At 47.8% G+C, this 23,417-nt stretch overlaps 1 protein-coding gene across 21 annotated transcripts in view; it reads right to left on the bottom strand.

The window, feature by feature from the left end:
• The window catches only part of OSBP2 (oxysterol binding protein 2), a 219,976-nt gene that overhangs the window by 85,016 nt on the left and 111,543 nt on the right, over positions 1 to 23,417 (bottom strand). For 6 of the 21 annotated variants that reach the window (XM_074003984.1, XM_074003982.1, XM_074003979.1 and 3 more), the window contains exon 1: positions 17,271 to 17,607. The exons of 12 other annotated variants lie outside the window; for them this stretch is intronic. Coding sequence is in view for 3 of the 9 variants with exons in the window: in XM_074003971.1 (XP_073860072.1) it covers positions 16,335 to 16,410 (76 nt within the window). In the remaining 6 variants the exon portion in view is untranslated. Of the gene's footprint in view, positions 1 to 16,334; positions 16,579 to 17,270; positions 17,608 to 23,417 lie in introns of those variants that run through there. 3 more of the 21 variants (XM_074003971.1, XM_074003970.1, XM_074003968.1) reach the window with 1 other exon arrangement.

Consider the following 23,417-nt stretch of genomic DNA (forward strand, 5'->3'; position numbering starts at 1 on the left):
ATTATTATTATTATTATTATTATTATTGTTTTAGAGATGGGGTCTTACTCTGTCACCCAGGCTGGAGTACAGTGGCAGCATCATAGCTCACTGCAGACTCGAACTCCTGGGCTCAAGCAATCCTCCTGCCTCAGCCTCCTGAGTAGCTGGAACTACTGGGACACACCACCGTGTCCAGCTAATTTTTACTTATTTTTATTTTTTGTAGAGACAAAGTTCTCGCTTTGTTGCCTAGGCTGGGCTGGAACTCCCAGCTTCAAGCAGTCCTCCTGCCTCAGCCTCCCAAAATGCTGGGATTATGGGTGTGAGCCACTGTGTTCAGTCGGAGCAGTGTTTTGAATGTTTTGGGGAAACATTCAGAAACATACAGGCAATTTGTTTTTAAGGATTTGCATGTGTAAGAATAAATCCAACCCAAGGTATTTAACCAGGCATTATGAGTATTGTGGAATCTGAAATCTGGAGGACTCTCTAATGTAAAACTGTGCCTTTGTCCTAGAGGCTGAAGAAGAGGAGGGCAGAGGAGCTGAGTGCCACGTGCCACCCTCACTGCTAGTGAACCCTGGTGTCACTGACCCTCTTTCTTAGCCCTGCTCTATTCACCCTCATCCAGAGCCATGCCTGGCTTACAGCTGGGTAATTGAGAAGAAAGAGAACAAAATATACCCCGGAACAAAAGGAAAATGGTACGAAAAAATATTTTTCAAAAATCATGTGGTCCCACTAAAGCAAACACACACACTATTTCTCTTTTCTATGTAATTATTTTACACTATAAGTCACAATAAAAAAAACTATCAGATTCTGCTCATGTGAAATACTGAAAAATCTACAGCCTAGCTGAACAGGCAGCCAGAAGGGTGCCAACTTGTCCTTAAAGAAAATATAGTAGCTGCAAAGCCTTAGTTGAATTAGTTTGTCAAGGAAGCCGAAGAGACCGAGCCTAAGATGACTGATGGATTCTTCTAACAGCTCCACTGACTGCCCTGAATCCTGTCACAAAGTTTCCCTCATATAACCGTATGGGTGAGGCTGAACTCCAGCCCCGCTCCTGTGAGCCATCTATACTTATGCATCAGGGGTGTCTTTTTTCAGTCTCCCTCTGTCATCCAGGCTGAAGTCCAGTGGCATGATCTCTGCTCACTGTAACCTCTGCCTCCCGGGTTCAAGCCATTCTCCAGCCTCAGTCTCCCGAGTAGCTAAGATTATAGACATGCACCGACACGCCCAGCTAATTTTTGTAGTTTTGGTAGAGACGGGGTTTCACCATGTTGACCAGGCTGGTCTCAAACTCCTGACCTCAGGTGATCCACCCACCTTGGCCTCCCAAAGTGCTGGGATTACAGGTGTGAGCCACGGCACCTGGCCCATGGTTGTCTTTTGAACAGGTCTAGGTTCAGGCCTCCAGCCTTCTTCTTTGTGACCTCCTAAAACCAAGTGCACCAACTCTGAAACCTTCCTGAGGTTCACTTACCCCAAATATCCTGTGCTGGCAATCCCGGAGGCAGCTGCAACCCTCCAAACTCCTATCTGACCCCACATCAAACTGGTTGCTCTGCTCACTTCGAATTCTTTGCTTTCCTTCCATGTCTACAGTTACCACTTTCCTTGTCACACCCCACCTGGCCTGCTGCTGCCGCAGCAGCCTCCCTAGAAGCTGGCCTCCCACTTCCACTTGCTACCAGAACATTACTAATCAGAATCAGTAATGAGGGGCTGATTCCTCTATGTTCCTTCCTTTGCTCAACAATGTGGCACACACACACTCAACAAATAATATTCATATTGATGTGTGTGTGTGTGTATCTATTATTCATCCCAGTGCTGGATAGAGGCAACCGAGAGGTATGTCCCCCAGGCACTCATGGCAGCCCCAGAAATTACTGCAAGGCCTCAGGGACAACATGCTAGTACATTAAGAATTGCAAGCACATCCACACCCTACAGCCCAGTAAGGTGAACTGGATTCATCACAAGTGCAAAAAGTTCTGCACCCAATGCCATCTGTTGCAAAAATGAAGCACCCTAACTCTAACAGCAGGTGAATTTCATCAACTCTATTTCATCAACTTCATGGAATATCAGGAAGCCATTTAGATTTATTTATCTATTAGAAGCTGTTTATATGGGTGACAATGTCAGGGAAATAAGAAACCATGCTAAAAAAACAAAACGCTGAAAGGAAAAGAGCAAATCACACAACATATTTGTAACTCTATGAAAAGTATGCATATAGCAACATGTGAAAACAGTAGGATTGGCTGGGCATGATAGCTCATGCCTGTAATCCCAGCACTTTGGGAGGCTGAGATGAGCAGATTGCTTGAGCCTAGGAGTTCGAGACCAGCCTGGGCAACATGGCAAAACTCCATCTCTGTAAAAATATTTTAAAAATTAGCTGGGCACAGTCGTGGATGCCTGTAGTCCCAGCTACTTGGGAGGCTGAGGTGGGAGGATTGCTTGATCCTGGGAAGGTCGAGGCTGCAGTGAGCTAAGATCAAATCACTGCACTCAAGCCTGGGTGACCCTGTCTCAAAACAAACAAAAAACCCAGTAGGATCACAGGTGAATTTCCTCAAGTCTGAGCTTCCTGAGTGCCCTGAGCTTTCTTTCCCAGGACCTAGCACACTCACTATAGATTTCTATTTACTTGTCTGTCTCCCACATCAGACTTGGAACTCCTTCAGGGCAGAGTCAGAGGCTTTTCTCACTATTCTCAGCCTCCAGTGTGGGTCTAGCACATGGTAGGTGCAAGGGAATGAATAAATCAATCGAACTGCTCCACAAAAGCAACATAATCACTCATCAGGAGACCTTTTAGCTCCAGCCTATCAAACCACATCACCCCCGTCTTCCCAAGCCTTCCATCACTGTTCCCTCCTGTCTGCATTTCCGGTGCATTCCTCCTCACAACCCCCTTTCCCCTTTGCACCCCTGCCTCTCCCTTGATGGGACCACATAGATGTCAGCAGCAACTTAGGAGTCCCATGGGAGCAAGATCCAATGGTGGCCTCCTGACCCAAGTTGGCCACAGCCCTCAACCGCTATGGGACCTGGGGATCTTTGGCTTCCCCCACTGGCCTTGGGCTCATCACTAATGAGGGGCTGGGGCCCACAGGGGAGAAGCAATGACCTTCTCTGTGCTTGTCTGGAGAATCAGGTTCTCCAAGGGTTTGTGAAGCATACATGGTCCTTGTGGGGATATCTTAAGAATGAAGCCCTTTAAAGCAGCAGTGTTCTAAGAATAGCCATTCTTAGATGCTGACTGCCATCCTCATTAATAAATGATTCTGCACTGAAGCCAAAGAATTAATTTGAGAGCAATTTGTGATAATGTGTTGCTAGGCAATTAAAAAACTTCCAACGGAAAAAACTTCCATTTATCATCGATTATTTTAGATCAGAAAAATGAGATGGGGCTGGGTGCGGTGGCTCATGGCTGGAATCCCAGCACTTTGGGAGGCTGAGGCGGCTGGATCACTTGAGGTCAGGAGTTCAAGATCAGCCTGACCAACATGGTAAAACCCCATCTCTACTAAAAATACAAAAATTAGCCGGGTGTGGTGCAGGCACCTGTAATCCCAGGTACTTGGGAGGCAGAGGCAGCAGAGTTGCTTGAACTGGGAGGCAGAGGTTGCAGTGAGCCGAGATCACACCACTGCACTCCAGCCAGGGCAACAGAGTAAGACTGTCTTAATAAAAATTAAAAAAAATAAAAAAATAAAAAGAATGAGGGAGAGGGCACCGAGGGCACCATTCAGTTTGAAAAAAGGGAAAAGCTGGGGTGGTGCCGAGGCCTTACTGTCCACACACGCCCTCTGCTGGTAGGGGCAACAGGAGAGACAGAGGCCGCCTCTCTGGGAGCTGAGCCTGGACGGTTTTGCCCTGGATCCAGCACGTGGTTTCACTGGCATCCCTGCATGTGCATTTGGAAAGGGTGGCCTGCAGGTGGGTCAGGCTACCTGGAGGACCTGGATGGAGAGTTGGGATCAGTCCTGCCAGCTGGCTCTGAGGAGATCAGCTTCTTCTCAGGCCCATTCTATTGCTATGTCAGTTATTAACCAAGAGTCCTTTTGCTTGTTTAGGTCTAAATACTACTTTCACTGACAGATTCCTCAAGATAATAACAGCACTGGAATTCCCAAGGGATGACTGTCCATTTGTTTCATCTTCAATGATTCTTTTTAAAAAATAAAAGTGACAACAAAAGGAATTGAAAATACAAATCTATTGAATCTATTGTAGAATGTTCATCCTTTGTTGGTTCTTAAAGCAACACCAATTAAAGCAGCCTTGGCATATCCTTATACTAACATTGTCAAAAGTATATTTAATTATTTACAGCAAATGCCAGTGAGATTACAGTGCAGCTGGTATGTTCACTTGTTGGTGGCATGCGACATTGGCACGCTAGTTGCATAACATGATATTTTAGTTCATCAAGGTGCCATGGTGCTGCTGCAGCCCTTAACTCAGTAATCTGACTCCTGGAAATTTTCCCTCAGGAAATAATTCGAGAGAAGCAAAAAGCTTTCTGTACAAAGATTTTTACTGCATCATTATCTGTAATAGCACAAATGGGAAACTCAAATGCTCGACAGCTGTAATGATTCAAAATATTAGAGTATGGCAACTCAGTGGAATATTATGCAGCCATTAAAATGAGCATTAAAAGGTAGGGGATGGCCTTTTGGGCTAAGAAATTTTTAAAAAAAGAAAAAAAGAGAAAGACAGAAACTGTTAGCTATAATGTGCGGTGAAAAGGGAAGCGCATGAAGGGCCACGTTTAATATGATGACAAACACGGGAAATACAAGCGTATGTCCCAAGGGGAGATGCAAGGTAACATGCAAACATCAAGAACAGCTTTGTGAGGGAGTACGATTACTGGGGAATTTCCTGCATTGCAAATGCTCTATCACATTATGCAGTCTTTCCCGCTGCAACAGTAAAAATGTAACAAGCTATAATACATTCAACTAATTGAATTATTATGCAAAACCCTTTCCCAAGAGGACAGAGGAAGTGCAGAAGAGACTGAAGGAGTAGGTGTCCTGCCCAGGGAGTGTGAGTTATGAGGCCATGGGGTGGGGACACAGTTGGGTGACTAGTGAGCAGGAAGTCAGGGTAGTGGAGCCTAAAGAGGTTTTTTGTTTTGTTTTGTTAAGAAAGACAAGGTCTCACTCTGTTACCCAAGCCGGAGTGCAATGGCATGATCTCAGCTCACTGCAACATCTGCCTCCCGGGCTCAAGCCATCCTCCCACCTCAGCCTCCCTAGTAGCTGGGACTATAAGTATGTGCCACCATGCCTGGCTAAGTTTTGCATTTTTTTGTAGAGATGTTGCCCAGGCTGGAACTCCTTGGACTCCTAGAACTCCTTGGCTCAAGCCATCCTCCCGCCTTGGTCTCCCAAAGTGCTGGGATTACAGGTGTGATCCCAGCCCAGCCCAGCCCAAAGACTTTTAACACCAGTCAGGTCACCCAGAGCCCTGGGCTTTGGAGTCAAACACAGGAGTCTGAGCTCAGATCTACAAGCTGCTCATTGTGACTGAAAGCAAGTACAGGAGCCTCTCTGAGCTTCACTTCCCAGATTCTCATCCAGCCATGGTGCTATCTCCCTGTAATGGGTTGAAATGTGTCCCCCTCAAAATTCGTATGTTGAAGTCCAAACCCCCAGTATCTCAGAATGTGACTCTCTATGGAGACAGGCCCTTTAAAAAGGTAATTAAGATAAACAAGGTCATATGGCCCAGCACTGTGGGAGGCCAAGGTGGGCAGATCACCTGAAGTCAGGAGTTCGAGACCAGCCCGGCCAACATGGTGGAACCCCATCTCTACTAAAATATAAAAATTTGCTGGGCGTGGTGGCATGTGCCTGTAGTCCCAGCTACTCAGGAGGCTGAGGCACCAGAATTACTTGAACTCGGGAGGTGGAGGTTGTATGAGCTGAAACTGAGCCACTTCCCTCCAGCTTGGGTGACAGAGTGAGACTCCATCTCAAAAAAAAACAAAAAACAAAACAAAAAAAACCCAGCGAGATCATATGAGTGGACCCTAATCCATGTGACTGGTGTCTTCATAAGAAGAGGAGGAGATGAGGACACAAACATATACACAGAGGAAGGACCATGTGAGGACATAGCAAGAAAGCAGCCATCCACAAGCAGAGGAGGCCTCTGAAACCAAACCTCCCAACACTTGGAACTTGGACTTCCAGCCTCCAGAACTGTGACAGAATCAACTTCTGTTGTTTAAGCCACCAAGGCTGTGGCATTTTGTGATGACAGCCCAGGCTGACTCATGTACTTCCTTATGCAGAGCTGTGAGGATTGTATCTCCAGCACAGGCGGGCACTCAAACGTCATCTGGGGCCAGGTGTGGTGATTCATGCCTGTAATCCCAAAGCCGAAGCAAGTGGATCACCTGAGGTCAGGAGTTCGAGACCAGCCTGGTCAACATAGTGAAACCCTGTCTCTACTAAAAATACAAAAATTTGCTGGACGTGGTGGCAGGCACCTGTAATCCCAGCTACTAGGGAGGCTGAGGCAGTAGAATTGCTTGAACCCGGGAAGCGGAGGTTGCAGTCAGCTGAGATCGCACCATTGCACTCCAGCCTGGATGACAAGAGTGAAACTCTATGTCCAAAAAAAAAAAAAAAAAAAAAAAAAGTTATCTGGGAAAAGTGAGGTAAGGGTCGCAGCACCAGTTGTCCCCACACCACTGCCCTACACAAGGCTGGTGCTAGAAGACTCAAGTCTCAATGTCTGTCAAGGAATTAGTTTAACTGTGAAGATCTGAATGACTGTGAAGCCCCATCAAAGACAGCTTCTCCTGTGAGTCCTGTCATCACTGTGATCCCTGCAGCAGCTGGGCTGAGGATGGGCGGGACAGACAGCATGGCTATATAGCTTGCAAAATTAAAGTTTACTGAAGCTGAGTTTTGTTCAAAGTCAAAGAGCAAGCAGAGACTAGAGAAGGGTCAATAATGCAACATTGTGGCCGGGCACGGTGGCTCACGCCTATAATCCCAGCACTTTGGGAGGCTGAGGCGGGTGGATCACTTGAGGCCAGGAGTTCGAGACCAGCCTGGCCAACATGGTGAAACCTCATCTCCACTAAAAATACAAAAATTAGCACCTGTGATTCCAGCTACTCAGGAGGCTGAAGCAGGAGAATCACTTGAATCCGAGAGGCAGAGGTTGCAGTGAGCTGAGACTGCACCACTGGGCAACAGAGCAAGACTGTTTCAAAACAAAAAAAAAGGAATGCTACATCGTAAGCCTCCAAGCTCCATTTTCCCCTTACTACTAAAAAACAAGCCTCTGATGGATAGACCTGACAACATAAACATTTAGAAATTCCACAGCACCACATAAACAGTGAAAAGATAAGCAACAAAGAAAAAATGCTTGCAAAATATATAACCAACAAAGGAGAAATAACCATAACTAGAATAAACTTCTACAAATCAACAGTTAAATCCACAAATATCCAGAGTAACAATGGCAACAAATATAAATATACAAGTCATGAAAAACACACGATGGGTAAATAAACAGATAAGAGTAGACACAGTCTCGGTGAGAATAAGGGAAATGCAAAATAGAGCAAGGAAATGCCTTTTCATTCACCCATCAGAGTAACAATGAGTAAAAAGAATGATGGGGTTGCCTCTGTGGATGATACACACTGTTGGATCATATCAATTTATGCATTCTTTTTGGCTGACAATTTTATGGCATCTGTTGATATTTATCAGGTGCATCCCCTTGTAACATAGCAATTCCACTTCTAGAAATCTATGCAATGGAAAAATTCACACATATGTAAAAGATGCATGTAGAGGAATATTTGCCACAGCACTTTCTGGAATAGTAATAATGTGAAGAATCTACTGTTCATCAAGAGGAAAATGATTAAATACATTATAATACGCTATGGAATTCTATGCTGTTCTTTACAAAATGAGGCCAGGCGTGATGGCTCAAGCCTGTAATTCCAGCACTTTGAGAGGCAGATGCAGGCAGATCACTTGAGTTCAGGAGTTTGAGACTAGCCTGGCCAACATGGTGAAACCCTGTCTCTACCAAAAATACAAAAATTAGCCAGGCATGGTGGTGCACACCTGTAGTCCCAGCTGCTCGGGAGGCTGAGGCAGGAGAATCACTTGAACCTGGGAGGAGGAGGTTGCAGTGAGCTGAGATTGCGCCACTACACTCCAGTCTGGGTGACAGAGTGAGGTTGTCTCAAAAATTAAAAAATAAAAAATAAAAAATAAAAATGAGAAGGCTGGGTGTGGTGGCTCACGCCTGTAATCCCAGCACTTTGGGAGGCCAAAGCGGGAAGACTGCTTGAGGCAGGAGTTTAAGACCAGCCTGGGCAACATAGCAAGACCCTCTTTTTACAAAAAATAAAAAATTAGCTAGGTGTGGTTGCATGTGCCTGTAGTTCTACGTACTTCAGAGGCTGAGGCAGGAGAATGCCTTGAGCCAGGAGGCTGAGACTGCAGTGAGCTATGCTTACACCACTGCACTCCAACATGGGTGACAAAGCAAGACCCTGTCTTTAAAAATTAAAAAAAAAAATAGGCTGGGCGCAGTGGCTCATGCCTGTAATCCCAGCACTTTGGGAGGCCGATGCCGGCAGATCACCTGAGGTCAGGAGTTTGAGACCAGCCGGGCCAACATGGTGAAACCCCATCTCTACTAAAAACACAAAAATTAGCCAGGTGTGGTGGTGGGCGCCTGTAATCCCAGCTACTTGGGAGGCTGAGGCAGGAGAATCGCTTGAACCTGGGAGGCAGAGGTTGCAGTGAGCTGAGATTGCGCCATTGCACTCCAGCCTGGGCAACAGAGTAAGACTCCGTCTCAAAAATAAATAAATAAATAAAAATTAAAAATAAATTTTAAAAATATAGCCATGCATGGTGGTGCATGCCTGTAATCCTAGCTACTTGGGAGGCTGAGGCACGAGAATCTCTCGAACCTGGGAGGCAAAGGTTGTGGTGAGCTGAGATCGCACCACTGCACTCCAGTCTGGGTGACAGAGCCAGACCCTGTCTCAAAAAAAAAAAAAAAAAAAAAGAAATTAGAAACTAAGAAGAAATAAAAGAGGTATATTTGCATCAACATGTAAAGATCTCCAAAATATATTAATAAGGGAAAAAGCAAGCTCCTAATCAGTGTGTACAGTACAATCTCATTTTTATATATGTCAGTGTGTGGGGGGTTGCATGTACTTATATGGCTTTGAAAATGCATGGGAAAAGATCTGGAAAATACCACTACTGACAAATCGGTGCGTATATCTCTAGGGAGAGGAGGGAGATGGGGAGGGGTCATGAAAGATGACTAAATTTTATGTTATAAATTTTAAAATCTTGAAATGTTTCACAATCTTGTGTTTCCTAACTGAAATTAATGTCTCAACAAATTTACAATTGGACAGAGTGTGCCAGGATCAACTCCAGCTCACACTGAAACCCGTGAAGCCCTACGAGTGACTCTCCAATGGTGGAAGGCCAGGCATATAGAAGGATACTCCTTGGGTGAGTTTGCAGGCAGGAGGGCCCAGAGATCACATCAGAGAAGCCACCACATCAGTGCACACAGACCAACCTGGCAGGCAGCAATCAGAGAGGGGCTGGATCATTTGGCGCACCCGTGGCACAATTCCTATGAGGCGGAGGAGCAGAGCCGCCCATGGTGATGGGCCCTGCAAAGAATGGACACAGCTGCAACCAGGTGTGGGGGCAGGGGCTCAGGTATGGCACCTGTCTTTTGGCCAGGCAGCAGGCCTCACCTCACCGTCTGCGGCCAGGCTTCTGGCAGAAGCTCATGGTCGTGGACACCAGTTTCCTTGAGATTAATGGCTGTGGCTGCCCAGGAGAGGCTACCTGTGTAGGTGTCCAGGCATGCATCCGCATTCACCTCATCAGGTCTGCTCTGGACAGCATGGCTTAGAGAGGTGTCAGGAGAGGTACCAGACATGGATAGAGGGTGTCATAAGCAAGTGTACACAGAAGACACAGGGAAAGGCAAGAAACAACAAGTTGTCCCTGAGTCCAGTGGCCCTGTCTGATGCCCTCCATAGGCCACTTCCTGTGGAAGGTCTGAGTCACACCAACCACCCCTCTTTGAAACACCCTGGTCCTCTTGCCACATATCCACTGTCTTCTAACCTCCTCTGTCCTCACTTGAGGACATGAGTCAGTCCTCTCTCTCATCCTCTTCTCACTCCATGATGGGCCCAAGCGATGGTGTCCACGTCCATAGCTCCATATCCTATCCCCCGTTCACACTTCCCCATCGGTAGCACCAGCACAGTCTTGCCCCTCCAAGCTGTAGAGCTCCACTGTCTCTTGGATGTCTCCCACATTCCACCTGTCCCCAGCTAAGCCCGACATCTCTCCTCTGCTCCCTCCTAACTTTTTCCTCTCCAGACAATTCTTTCTTTTCCTAGGCACCAGCCAGAGACCTGAGGGTCAGTTCCTGCACTTTCTTCTTCTCCTTGTGTCCCTATAGGCAACGAATCCCCACGTCCTTACAAATCATTTGCAAATCCATATCCTCTTCTTCACCTCGACCAGCCACACCTCTAGCTCACTTCTGAGGTCTCAGCTTCCATGTGGTACCCCTTCAGATCCATCTTCCATGACATTATGGAGATGATCTACTAAAAATACCATCTGCTCCCTGTCATTTCTCTTCCATAGCTCCCTGATATGAACAGAGGCAAGTTCAAATTCGAAGTCCTTTGCAAACCACAGCCTACTAGGAGCTAAGCCTTGTGGGGCTCAGCACTCCCCAGTCCCAGGCCTTGGCTCCACTGGCTGCTCTCTGCTCTCATGCCTTCACTCACGGGGCCTGAGATAACCTGCCTTTTGCTCTCTGGTGGACTTCTGCTCATCTCTGAACGTGGGGTATGAGCCTTCCCTCCCCCAAGAAGCCTTCCTTGACAGTTGCCACCCCAGCAAGGGGCCGGAAGGCTGCTTGGTGGAGGGCCCTTCTCAGAGTCTTCATCACTCACTTTTAGATTTCTGGTGGCACTCACCACACTGACTCATAAGGCTCCACTGAAGAGTCTGTCTCCCCGAAAAATATCCAGCACCTGGGCTGGGAAGGAGACCTACTCACTGTATTAGTTTCCCAGGGCTGCCAAAAATACCGTGGCCTAGTAAACAACAGAAAGTTATCTGCTTGCTGTTCTGGAGGCCAGATGTCTAAAATCAAGGTGTCAGCACGGCCACATTCCCTACGAAGGCTCTAGGGGAGAATCCTTCCTTGCCTCTTCCTGGTCCTGGTAGCCTCAGGTGTTCCTTGGCCATGGCAGCGTAATTCCAGTCTCCACCTCTGACTTCACACGACCTTCCCCTCTCTGTGTCTTCACCTGGTGGTCTCCTCTGTGTGTGTGTCCAAGTCCACATTTCTTTTTTTCTTTTTCTTCTTTTTTTTTTTTTTTTTTTTTGAGATGAAGTCTCGCTCTGTCACTCAGGCTGGAGTGCAGTGGCACGATCTCAGCTCACTGCAATCTCTGCTTTCCGGGATTCATGCCATTCTCCTGCCTCAGCCTCCTGAATAGCTGGGACTACAGGCGCTCACCACCACGCCTGGCTAATTTTTTGTATTTTTAGTAGAGACTGGGTTTCACCATGTTAGCCGGGATGGTCTCGATTTCCTGACCTTGTGATCCGCCCCCCCTCAGCCTCCCAAAGTGCTGGGAATACAGGCGTGAGCCACCACACGCGGCCTAAGTCCATGCTTCTCTCTTCTCATAAGGACATCAGACATATTGGATTAGGAATCACCCAAAAGACCTCATCTTGACTTGATTCCATCTGCAAAGACCCTATTTCCAAACACAGTCATGTTCACAGGTACAGGGGCTTAGGATTTCAACATCTCTTTTGTTTCTCTTTTGAGACAGGGTCTCACTCTATCACCCAGGCCAGAGTGCAGTGTGGTGATCACGGCTTACTACAGCCTTCACCTCCTGAGCTCAAGTGTTCCTCCCACCTCAGTGTCCTGAGTAGCTGGGACTATAGGAGCACCCCATCATGTCCAGCTAATTTTTTTTAATTTTCATTTTTTGTAGAGACAGGATCTTGCTATGTTGCCTGAGCTGGTCTTGAACTCCTGGGCTCCAGTAATTCTCCCTCCTTGGCCTCCTAAAGTGCTGGGAATATAGGTGTGAGCTACCATACCTAGTCTAACATATCTTTTGGGGGGACCTCCCTGTGTCTTCTGTGTATACCTTGCTCATGACAATTCAACCCACAACACTCGCTTTAGCATTATTGCTGCCCCACACTGTACCTGGCCCACAGTAAAATTCGGCTGGCTGGGCATAGTGGCCCACACCTGTAATCCCAGCACTTTGGGAGGAAGAGGCAGGAGGATCGCTTGAGCCTAGGAGTTCCAGACCAGCCTAGGCAACACAGCAGGATTTTGTCTCTACAAAAACATAAAAATAAATTAGCTGGGCATGGTGGCATGTGCCTGTAGTCCCAGCTACTCAGGAGGCTAAGGCAGGAGGATCACTTGAGCTTGGGACATTGAGGCTACAATGAAGTGTAAAACTGTGACTGCATCACTGCACTCCAGCCTGGGCAACAGAGAAAGACCACCAAAAAAAAAAAAAAAAAAAGAAAAGAAAACAAAAGACCCAGCTGATCCCTTGAATAGCTGACTGAGCAAGCATGCTCTGGATTTAGGCAGGGAAAGAAAACTCAGGAAGCTCAGGGGAGGGAGGAAGGTGGCTTGGAGGAGGCAGCTCTAGAGCTGGAGGTGGGAGAGGGAAGGGACATGACCACGTGGGAGAGAAGAACAGGCCCAGCTGCTGTGTGAGAGGCAGGGAGCTGGGTCAGTCTGCAGAAAGCCCATCCAGGCCAGGTTGAGGCATCTGCCTTCACCCTGGAGGCAGTAGTGGGCGAGGCAAGGGTCAGCAGGAAAGCAGTGCTGACAGCAGAATCTGTGTTCCTGAAATATTAATCTGCTTGTGCACATACGGGTAAGTCTACAAGAGACCCTATGCAGGGAGGTACCCCGGTTGAAGGGCATTGCAAAGAGTCAGTAATGAGGAGCCCAATCAGGGCAGTGGCAGCATGACTTGAGGGAAGCGACAGAATTCAGAGAAAATGTGGTAGAGAATGGACAGGGCATGGCCTCAGGTGGCAAGAAGAGGAAGGAGTTGAGTCTCGCAGGGGCAGGGGCTGGGGTTCAGAGTAGGAGACATAGGAGGATGGGGTCAGTAACTGAAAATGGCAAACTAGGAAAAGGAGCACACCTGCAGGAATAGCACAAGGTTTCAGCACCATGAAATGCCATTCATGAAAAGCAAGCTCACGGGTATACTCATTAAACCATCGAGGAACGAGGCACGGTATGTGTGCAAACAGCTATAAAAGTTCACACAGGCCTCGTAAACAATTCAAGTTTATGGGCAATAACTGCATCTTTTTATTTCAATGCCTGGAACTCAGGCTGTTGGCAGCAGGTGCTCTTGGAGAAAGAACTCAAGTCAAGGGAACCAAAAACTCAACTGAATAACCTTTAAATTATCTCATCACCCGGGAAATGGAAATCAATGCAGTCTGCAAACGGCAATCGTGTGCCAGCAGGGGCCAGATGGAGCTGCTAGGTGGGGAGGGAGAAAAAGGAGCTGTCCAGCTCAGTGGTATCTCTAGGATCCATGGAGGTCCCTGGACTTGGGCAGCCCTTTCTGACAGAGCCACCAGTAACACCCAGGCTTTCCACAGAGGCACTGAGGAGCAGTCCATTAGGAGGGGCTCCTGTCCAGGGCAGTGGAATAAAGATCTCTGTCCTCCCCGCAACACCTCCATGGATGAGTCATTTCCTCTCTGGGCCTCAAGCTCTTCATTCACATCATGAGAGGTTGGCCTAGTTGATTTCCAGCAGCTCTGCTCCACCTTCTAGCTCTGTTTACTGCTGCGGCTGCTGCCCCAGCTGCTGAGATCACAAGCCCCATCCTGGAGACAGGATGATGTGGCAGGCCAGGAAGGAAAGGTACCTGACACCAGCTCCTCCCCATTGCAATTCTGCCTGGCTGGCCCTAACCCCGGCTTATTATTCCACCTCTTGCCACCAAGCAATGGGGCGCTCTCATCCCAATGTGAAAAGAGAGCACTGGATTGTGAGCCTGGAGACTGGGGTGACTCCGGCTCTGCTGCCCCTGCTTTCTGTATCATCAGTTCATCTGTGAGGTCCTCTCCTCATGCTGTAGAGGCAGGGCCAGAGTCAGACCTTGGGCACTACGACCTGTCTGAGCCTCAGTCTCTTCATTTGTATAATAAGGATGGCAATGGTTCTCCTCTCACAGGGTCATGATGATGATTGAGTTACTGCAGGAAAGCCTGGCCTGAAACAAGCACCTTCCCATTTTAGCTGCTATTTCCACAGGGCATACAGGACAGAAGCAGGAAGAGACACATATCACTGGAGGAAACCCAGTACCAGAAAGATAGAACATCAGGACAGAGAAGCCTCTCCATGTAACAAAACCTCCCTTGCCACAAAGCCTTTCTTGGAAGGGGTTTCTCTGAACAGACTCCTCAAGGCCTTTGGCATCTAGGCTTCATTCTCCCGGAGGGAACAGTTCCTTTGTCCTTTTACCCAAGCTCCAGGGCTGGCCAGCCAATGTTCCTGGATGACAACAGACCCAAGAAAAGTCCCTACCTTGGGAACACCACCTCCATCAGGCCTAGGCCACCTCAAGCTATTGAGTCCTTTCATGGCCTTCACAGTTTGAACATAAACACAAATTTGAGGTAATGTTAGCTAAACACACTCATGTTACTTTAATAACCAGTGGAGGCAGACAATGGCAAGGAATATTTAGAATAACATTGAACACCCACATGCCAATCCTGTGCAAACCAGCCAGGTATTATTTTCTCCATTTTACAAATGATAAAACAGAGGCTTATAGAGGTTAAATCATGGCGTACAATTAATAATAGGTTAAAATCAGGATTCAAACTCAGGTCTCCCAATCTGCAAAGCTGGATCTCTTTTCACTCATTTACACCACACGGCTGTTGCCACCATCCCTAACATTTAACTATTCTACCAGGAACCCAAGATCAATTGCTTTCACCAAAATGAAATGTGTTCTCTTGACAAAGAGTCATCACTACATCTTTGTTTGCTGCCTTGAGAAATCCAGACAGAAGTAGTGTTCATATTTTTCATGCACATTTTATAACTGTGCATAGATGCAGGCTTGCATGTGATGCAAGCCAGTCAGGACTTCTGAACAGAGACTGTGAGCTGGATCTAGGACTGTGTATCAATCACCCGGGGTCAACCCTCAAATAGTATCTTCCTCAGTTACAGAAGAGAACTTGATCCTACTTTAATTATTGAGGAGGTTTTAAGTTCCTCAGACTATGGGTTAAAATATATATATATAGATCGATCTCACTCAGTGGAAAACTTTTTTGGTTATAAATGTAATTTTCAAAACAAATAACATGCAAGGCTCAAATATACAATTTTCCCAAAACAAAATCGATGTCCTACTGCTTAGTTGCCCTGCCATTATGCTTCCGGACTTCATATTTTTATGAAACAAGTCAGCAAGAATGTCAAGTACAGTCATGAGTCAGCCATCCTTCCAGACAACCATTCTCTAAAGAGGTTCATTCATCTGGCCAAAATATAAAGTGTTTATATGGTAGTTAAAAAATACTTTTGGGTGGAAAAAAGTGGTCAAGAACAATGTAAATCAAGGATATGTCAGATGTGCAGTTATTATACTTTTCCCTTACGACCTTCCCTCTCTACAGAACATTGGTGAGAAACAAATGGTTCCTGGGTACCAAGTGGTCTGCTTTATGCAAGTAATGCTAACACATTCTTGGCATGCATTTCCATCAGCACTGCAGCACCACTGCAGCTCACACTGACCCTAAAACCAGCACATCATCTCACATATCTTCCCCCCTTCTCTTTCATTTCATCGGCACCATCAGGCATCCAATGATCCAAGGAAGCTGCCCACCAGAGTCATTTCTGATGTGCACAGCTTAAGCTAGACAGATGGAACAAAACACAGACCTCAGTCCTCCAGCAATGAACTTGTCAAGATCCAGAAGCTTCATTTACATCCATTGGGTTAGAACAGCCGTCTCACGCAGCTTGGAATCTAGCACAACTAGACATTTCCAGGGCCCTGGAGGATGGTCCCACTAATTCCACCTCCCCTCTCCACTCCCTCTCCTCCCTAGCACACCAAATGCCCTTTGTCTAGGCAGTAAAGCCCCCCAGAAGCCCACCCATCCAGTTCTAGGAGTTAAGACATCTATCTGTCTGACCTTGCCAGGTGATGGAGATGGGAACCGAATGCTGGTAGGATCGAAGGCAGAGGTGACCCATCAAGTTTAAACACATCTCCCCCTTCAGCAGATGGCTCAAGGCAGAAGGGGGGCAGCTGTAGGGGCTGAGGAAGCCCAAAGCTCCTCTGGCTGGGTAGTTGCCCAGTGTGACCCCGAACTGCTTACTCAGAGGCACAAGCTGGCTGGAGAAGGGCTTTTCCTGTGACAGGCACCACTGGAGTTTAAAATCCCTTTTGCTTGCTGGGAACACCACACACACACACACACACACACACACACACACACACACACCCCACTGGCAGGCAGTGTCTGCCCAGTATCCACTCCAGAGCTCCTCTGCCTGAGTCCATCTTACTTATAACAGCCAGGTGCACTGAAGTGACCCTCGCACTGAAGCCCCGATCATGGCAGCTCAGGTGCCTATGGAGACTGGAAGGAGGCAGGGAAAGGGCTTTACTTCTCGCCTGTAGCCCCAGTGAAGGCTGAAGCTTGCCTTCCCCTGCTAAAAGATGGCTGGCCTCTGGGCTGAATTCCAGTGGCTAGATTGCTCGGGGCCAGGCCTCTGAACAGAGACCAGAGACGGGAAGGTGTCCCCCCTGTGGCACCAGCCTAGTCAAACAGCTTTTCCTGGTACCTTGTTGTGGGCTGCACCCAAGGTGGAGAGGAGGACATGCCTTGTGACTGTCTGGCTTCTGGCTAAACCCTTTGTCCCCTGGCTTGTGAGGGCAGAGGGGTCTGCCCTCTATCCCAGGACGGGGAAAGTGCGGAGGCATAGCTCTGAGCCCTTAGCCCTGAAAGCTGCTCAAGATCTGGGCTGGAAGAAATTTACAACGGGGAAGGGAAAATTTAAAGCCCAAGAGATCCCATGCCCCAGGACCCGTCCACCCCATCCCTGTTACGCCCGCCCTGACTCACCCCAGGGAGGGGCTCTCGGGTGTGGACGTGGGTCCTGCCCCGAGGCTGCGAGGGCTCTTGCAGCTGCTGCTGCCGCCGCCGCCGCCGCCGCCGCCTTCCCGCCGCCGCGCTCTCAGTCCATCTGGGTGCAGTGCCGGCGGCTGCCACCGCCTCTCCGAGCCTGGGAGAAGGAGGGCGGTCCCGGGATTGGGTGTGCGCTGCCCGGCGGCCCCGGGTCCGCCTCCCTGCCGCGGGCGCCGCTTCAGCACCGCGGACAGCGTCCAGCCCGCGCGCTCCTAGAGCAGCCGGACCGAGAGGAGCCGTGCGCCCGCTCCGCCCGCCCGTCAACCTGAGCGCTGCAAGGGCGCGCCGCGCTGCGTCCTCATTCCTCCAGCCTCCTCCCCACCGCCCGAGGAGGCTCCCTCCGCCCCCTGGAACACTGCTCCGAGAGGGATGAGAGCCGTGCGAGGCCACCGATCGGTCCCCCGGAGGATCCGGCACGCCTCAGCCAGCCCTGTCCCAAGCCTGGATTAGCCTTCTTCTGTCGCCCAGAGGGCTAAACAAAGCCGAGCTCTCCGTGGCGGGCCGCAGGCGGGCAGTGGAAGGCGCACCTCAGCCTCTTAAAACGCCCGAGCGTGGCCCAGAACCCGACCCGACACTAAGGGCGCTATTGCACCCCAATCGAGACTGGAGAGTGCCGGCCCTTGGCATGGACCCAGCAGGGGAGGGGCCCTTGGATGGCCCATGGCTCCAGCCCTCATTTCTCCAGTCATATGCTACCTGGGGTTGCAAGAAGTGATCCAGTTACAGGCGAGTCTATCTCGGGAACTAGGGGAGATGGGGTCCCATCCCCCCTTGGAATCCAATTCCCTCTCCCAGCAACAACCAAACAGACGGGACTGCTAGAGCCTGATGACATCTCGCAGAACCGCTTCCACCTTCTGTTCAAACCCTTCCCACACCTCCTCCTGCCCAGCCAGGAAAGTCCCTGGGGGTCATTGGTTCTGACTTGGCCTCTGCCACAGACCAGCAACAGGACTCAGGCCACCTGAGTCTCAGTTTCTCCTCTGAAACATGAGGGTGGGATGGGGCTCCTTCTGGTTCCAGGCTCTGCCTACTTCATGGCCTCCCTCAGGCCTTTCTGGAGTCCAAGATGAGGATACCCTACTTTCTGAACTAAATGGGAAACTTCCGTCATTTATTTATTCACTGATTCCATTTATGTAGAGACAGGGTCTTGCTCTATCACCCAGGCTGGAGTTCAGTGACATGATCATAGCTCACTGCAGCCTTGAACTCCTGGGCTCAAGCGATCCTCCTACCTCAGCCTCCTAAACAGCTAGGACCACAGATGTGCACCACCATATCCAGCTAGGATTTTGTTGTTGTTGTTGTTGAAATGGGGTCTTGCTGTGTTGTCCAAGCTGTTCTCAAACTCCTGGCCTCAACTGACCCTGCTGTCTCAGCCTCCCCAAAGCACTGAGATTACAGGTGTAAGCCACCGCCCGTAGCCCTGCCTAATGCTTTTTAAAGCAACCACAACTTTTTAATGTCACATTAATTCAAATCCAAAGACACCTTGATTTTTACCATTTGGTGAGCTCCCACTTTGAAGGAGAAAGATCGAATAGAATGCATTCAAGTTGAGGTTAATAATTGCTGTCCAAGCAGGCATAGGGGCCTCTGCTCAAACATTCATTGGCCACGGCTGCTACAAAAAGATCATGGAGCCAAAACATTCATGCAGGGCATAGGTGGAACAGGAGTGGGCCTTTATCATTTAGGAAATGTGCTAGGCAGGAGGCAAGGGCTCCTTCAGATTTCACATCAAAGAAAGGAAGCACATTCCACATATGGTACCTTAAAAAAAACAAAAAACAAAAAAAAACCACTACCTCTACTTGAAAATTACTTCCAAGAGCTTATTTTTCTTTCTTCTCTTTTTTAAAGTAGTATACTGTCAAAACTCAATGACAAGAAACAAATCAGTGCTCACGAGCACCAGGTTACATAGACTTCCTGCTGCAATGGTCACAGGTATTAAATGTGGGGACAGGGTACACAATCACCTCCCAAACACCTGTTCGCCAAGTGGACAAGTCTTTATGCATTTCCTCATTTGGAATGGAATTCCTGGAAGGTTTTACGACAAAAGGTTTCTTCAATTTAACTCCGTTAATAGTCTAACTTATAAAACATTCAGAATTCACCAGCATGTCTATAACCCCACCTTCCAGGAGACCAGTGAGGAATCCAGAGAAGCCCATTTCTAAACACACTCACACAGAGACAGACACCCAAACACACACCATTAAAACAAAGCTTAGAATTTCTACTGACATGCCCACAAATTGAAGACCCCAAAAGATTCAGAGTTTGGAACCAATGCAAACAACCCAAGCCACACAGCAAGATTTTAAATCTCAGTTCAGTTACCCCATTCTTTTCTGGGTTCTGGAAAAGCCAAAGAACCGGAACACATACCATTGATTCTCACGCACAAAGGCCAGAAGACACTACTGCCCCAGGCTGTCTTCTACCTTCTGCCCCTCGCCACTACACATGCTCATCCCGGCAGGTAGACTGTGACTTCCATTGCTGCTGACAACTAGTAAACCACCCCCAACCTGCCTGGAACACCACCTGTATCACCAATGTTGCTGTCAAATCTAAAGCAAATCCCCCATCCACCCTCCCAGCCCAGCTGTGCTTTGCTCTCTCAGGTGTTCTCTGAAGACAGAAGCATGTCCATGGCTCATCCCTTCCTCCTCCCTCACAACCAGCCTGCTCCAGGTTCTACCAGTGCTTCCTTGGCTCACCATTTCCTTCTGACACTTCTGGAGGCCTGGACCCAGCCCTCTTCCTCTCTCCTTCATCCCACATGGCAGCCTCTTCCCTGGGTCCCTGCCTCCTCTCTTAAGCTCCTCCAGAAAATCCGCAAGAGTTCTTGCCTTCTGGTTTTGTGAGGGGCCTGTCAGTTCCCAGCAAAGTGTCCACAATACCACTAAGAGGGGCTTAGTAGCTCTTGAATGAGCAAACCCAGCCCAGGAAATCCTAAGAATGGCATAATTTTAAGTCTGCTTTGGAATTTTGTCTAATTCATATTCCCCGTTGCCCCTATTCTCACCCCCAGCCCAGCCTCTGCCAAGACAATGCTTGGGAAGACAGCCCAGCCCAGGTCTGTCTTACTGGTAGGCATGATGGAAAGAGGCTCTAGGTTGCTGGAAAATTCAAAGATCAAGTTCCTTGCTGTAGGCAATAAAGACAAATGGGCACTGGGAAGGCATTCTGTAATAGGTTATTACATAGCCATATTCAGGACCCTTTCAAACTCTACAAACTAAATGTCAGGGCAAATAGGAACCCACAAAACAGGTGGCCTATTCTCCCCACAGTAATGCTTCAAAATCCAGGAGCCGCCAGTGACGAACTGCTCCACAGGAGTAGTGAAGAGGATGGGTAAGCCACATACATTTTCTGCAGAATGAAGAATGCATTTGCCACTTCTATCAAAATAGTAACTGACATAACACTATTCTAAGAGCAAAGCAAACTAACAACTAGCTTTTAAAAGCATCAGATGTGGAGTCAGGCCTAGGAGGTACTTTCAACTCTATCACTACGAAACCCAGGGCAAGTTGCCCTTTGTCTTTGGGCCTCAGTTTCCTCATCTGTAATAAGAAGGCATTGAATTAACTACTGCCTGCAGTATCTTTCAGTCCTAAAACTCCAATGGCTCTTCAGAAATAAACCTCTGCAGGCTGGGAGCAGTGGCTCACGCCTGTAATCCCAGCACTTTGTGAGGCCAAGCCAGGCGGTTCTTCGAGACCAGCTTGTTCAACACGGTGAGACCCCGTCCCTACTAAAAATACAAAAATTAGCTGGGTGTGGCGGCCGGCGCCTGTACTCCCAGCTACTTGGTAGGTTGAGGCAGGAGGATGGCCTGAACCTGGGAGGCAGAGGCTGCAGTGAGCTGAGATTGCGCCACTGCACTCCAGCCTGGGTGACACAGGGAGACCCTGTCTCAAAAGAGAAAGAGAGAGAGGAAGGAAGGAAGGAAGGAAGGAAGGAAGGAAGGAAGGAAGGAAGGAAGGAAGGAAGGAAGGAAGGAGGGAGGGAGGGAGGGAGGGAGGGAGGGAGGGAGGGAGGGAGGGAGGGAGGGAGGGAGGGAAGGAAGGAAGGAAGGAAGGAGAAAGAAAGTAAGAAATTTTTGCATATATGGTTAAATTATTTCTTTTTTCTTTTTTTTTGAAATGGAGTCTCACTCTATCACCCAGGCTGGAGTGCAATGGCACGATCTCGACTCACTGCAACCTCCGCCTCCTGGGTTCAAGTGATTGTCCCACCTCAGCCTCTCAAGTAGCTGGGACTACAGACATGTGCCACCATGCCCAGCTAAAGTTTGTATTTTTTAGTAGAGACAAGGTTTCACCATGTTAGCCAGGCTGGTCTTGAACTCCTGACCTCAGGTGATCCGCCTGCCTTGGCCTCCCAAAGTGCTGGGATTACAGGTGTGAGCCACCATGCCCAGCTGATCAAATGACTTCTGACTAGTGTGCAAAGACCATTCAGTAGGGAAAAAATAGTCTTTTCAACAAATGTGAAAAGTGTGTATCCACATACTGAAGAATGAAATCAAACCTTTACCTAACACCATATACAGAAATTAACTCAAATCGATCAAAGACTGAAATGTAAGAGCTGAAACTATAAAACAGTTATAAGCAAAATCTTAGTACAAGAGCTTCACAACATTGGAATTGGCAAACATTTCTTGGGTATGACACCAAAAGCACAGACAACAACAAAAATAGACAAAATGGACTTTGTGAAAATTTAAAAATTTATGCCTCCAAGGACACTATCAACAGAGTAAAAAAAAAAAATCCACAGAATGTGAGAAAATATTTGCAAATCATATATATGATAAGGGATTAATAGTCAGAATACAGAATTCCTAAAACTCAACAACAAAAAACCCAATCCGATTCAAAAATGGGCAAAGGACTTGAGTAGACATTTCACCAAAGAAGACACACAAATGGCCAATATGTACATGAAAAGATGCTTGACTTCACTAATCATTAGAAAAATGCAAATCAAAAGCACAATGAGATACCACCTTATACCCATTAGGATGGCTACCATCAAAAAATTGAAAATAACAAGTGTTGGCAAGGATGTGGAGAATTCGAAACTCAGCTTTGGTGGAAATATAAAATGATGCAGCAGCTGCTGTGGAAAATAGTGCAGAGGTTCCTCAAAATATTAAAAATAGGATTATCATTTGAGCCAGCAATTCCACTTTTGGGCATATACCAGAGTCTCAAAGAGATATGTATACACCAATATCCACAGCAGCATCAGTTGGGTGTGGTGGCTCACACCTGTAATCCTAGCACTTTGGGAGACCAAGGTGGGTGGATTGCTTGAGCTCAGGAGTTTGAGACCAGCCTGGACAACATGACAAAACCCCATCTCTCCACAAAAAAATACAAAAATTAGCCAGGCATGGTGGCAGGTGCCTGTAGTCCTAGTTACTCAGGGGGCTGAGGTGGGAAGATCACCTAAATCCAGGAGGTTGAGGCTGCGGTGAGCCTTAATTGTGCCACTGCATTCTAGCCTGGGTGAGACCCTGTCTCAAAAAAAAGTTAGTTAAATAAAAATAAATAAATAGGGCCAGGCGTGGTGGCTCATGACTATAATCCCAGCACTTTGGGAAGCCGAGTGAGCCAATCGCGAGGTCAGGAGTTTGAGACCAGCCTGGCCAACATGGTGAAACCCTGTCTCTACCAAAGATACAAAAAATTAGGCGGGTGTGGTGGCACATGCCTGTAATCCCAGCTACTCGGGAGGCTGAGGCTGGAGAATCGCTTGAACCCAGGAGGCGGAGTTTGTAGTGAGCCAAGATTGCACCACTGCACTGCAGCCTGGGCGACACAGGGGAGACTCTGTCTCAAAAAAATAAAATAATAAATAAATAAATAAACATAGCAGCATTGTTCACAATAGCTAAAACATGGAAGACACAAAATGTGGTCTATCCATACGATGGAATATTGGTTAGCCTTAAAAAGGAAGGAAATTCTATCACATGCTACAGCATGGAAAAACCTGGAAGACATTATGCTAAGGGAAATAGATCAGTCACAAAAAGACAAATACCAT

Source organism: Macaca fascicularis, chromosome 10 (assembly GCF_037993035.2).
Source record: "Macaca fascicularis isolate 582-1 chromosome 10, T2T-MFA8v1.1".
NCBI classification, from domain to species: domain Eukaryota; kingdom Metazoa; phylum Chordata; class Mammalia; order Primates; family Cercopithecidae; genus Macaca; species Macaca fascicularis.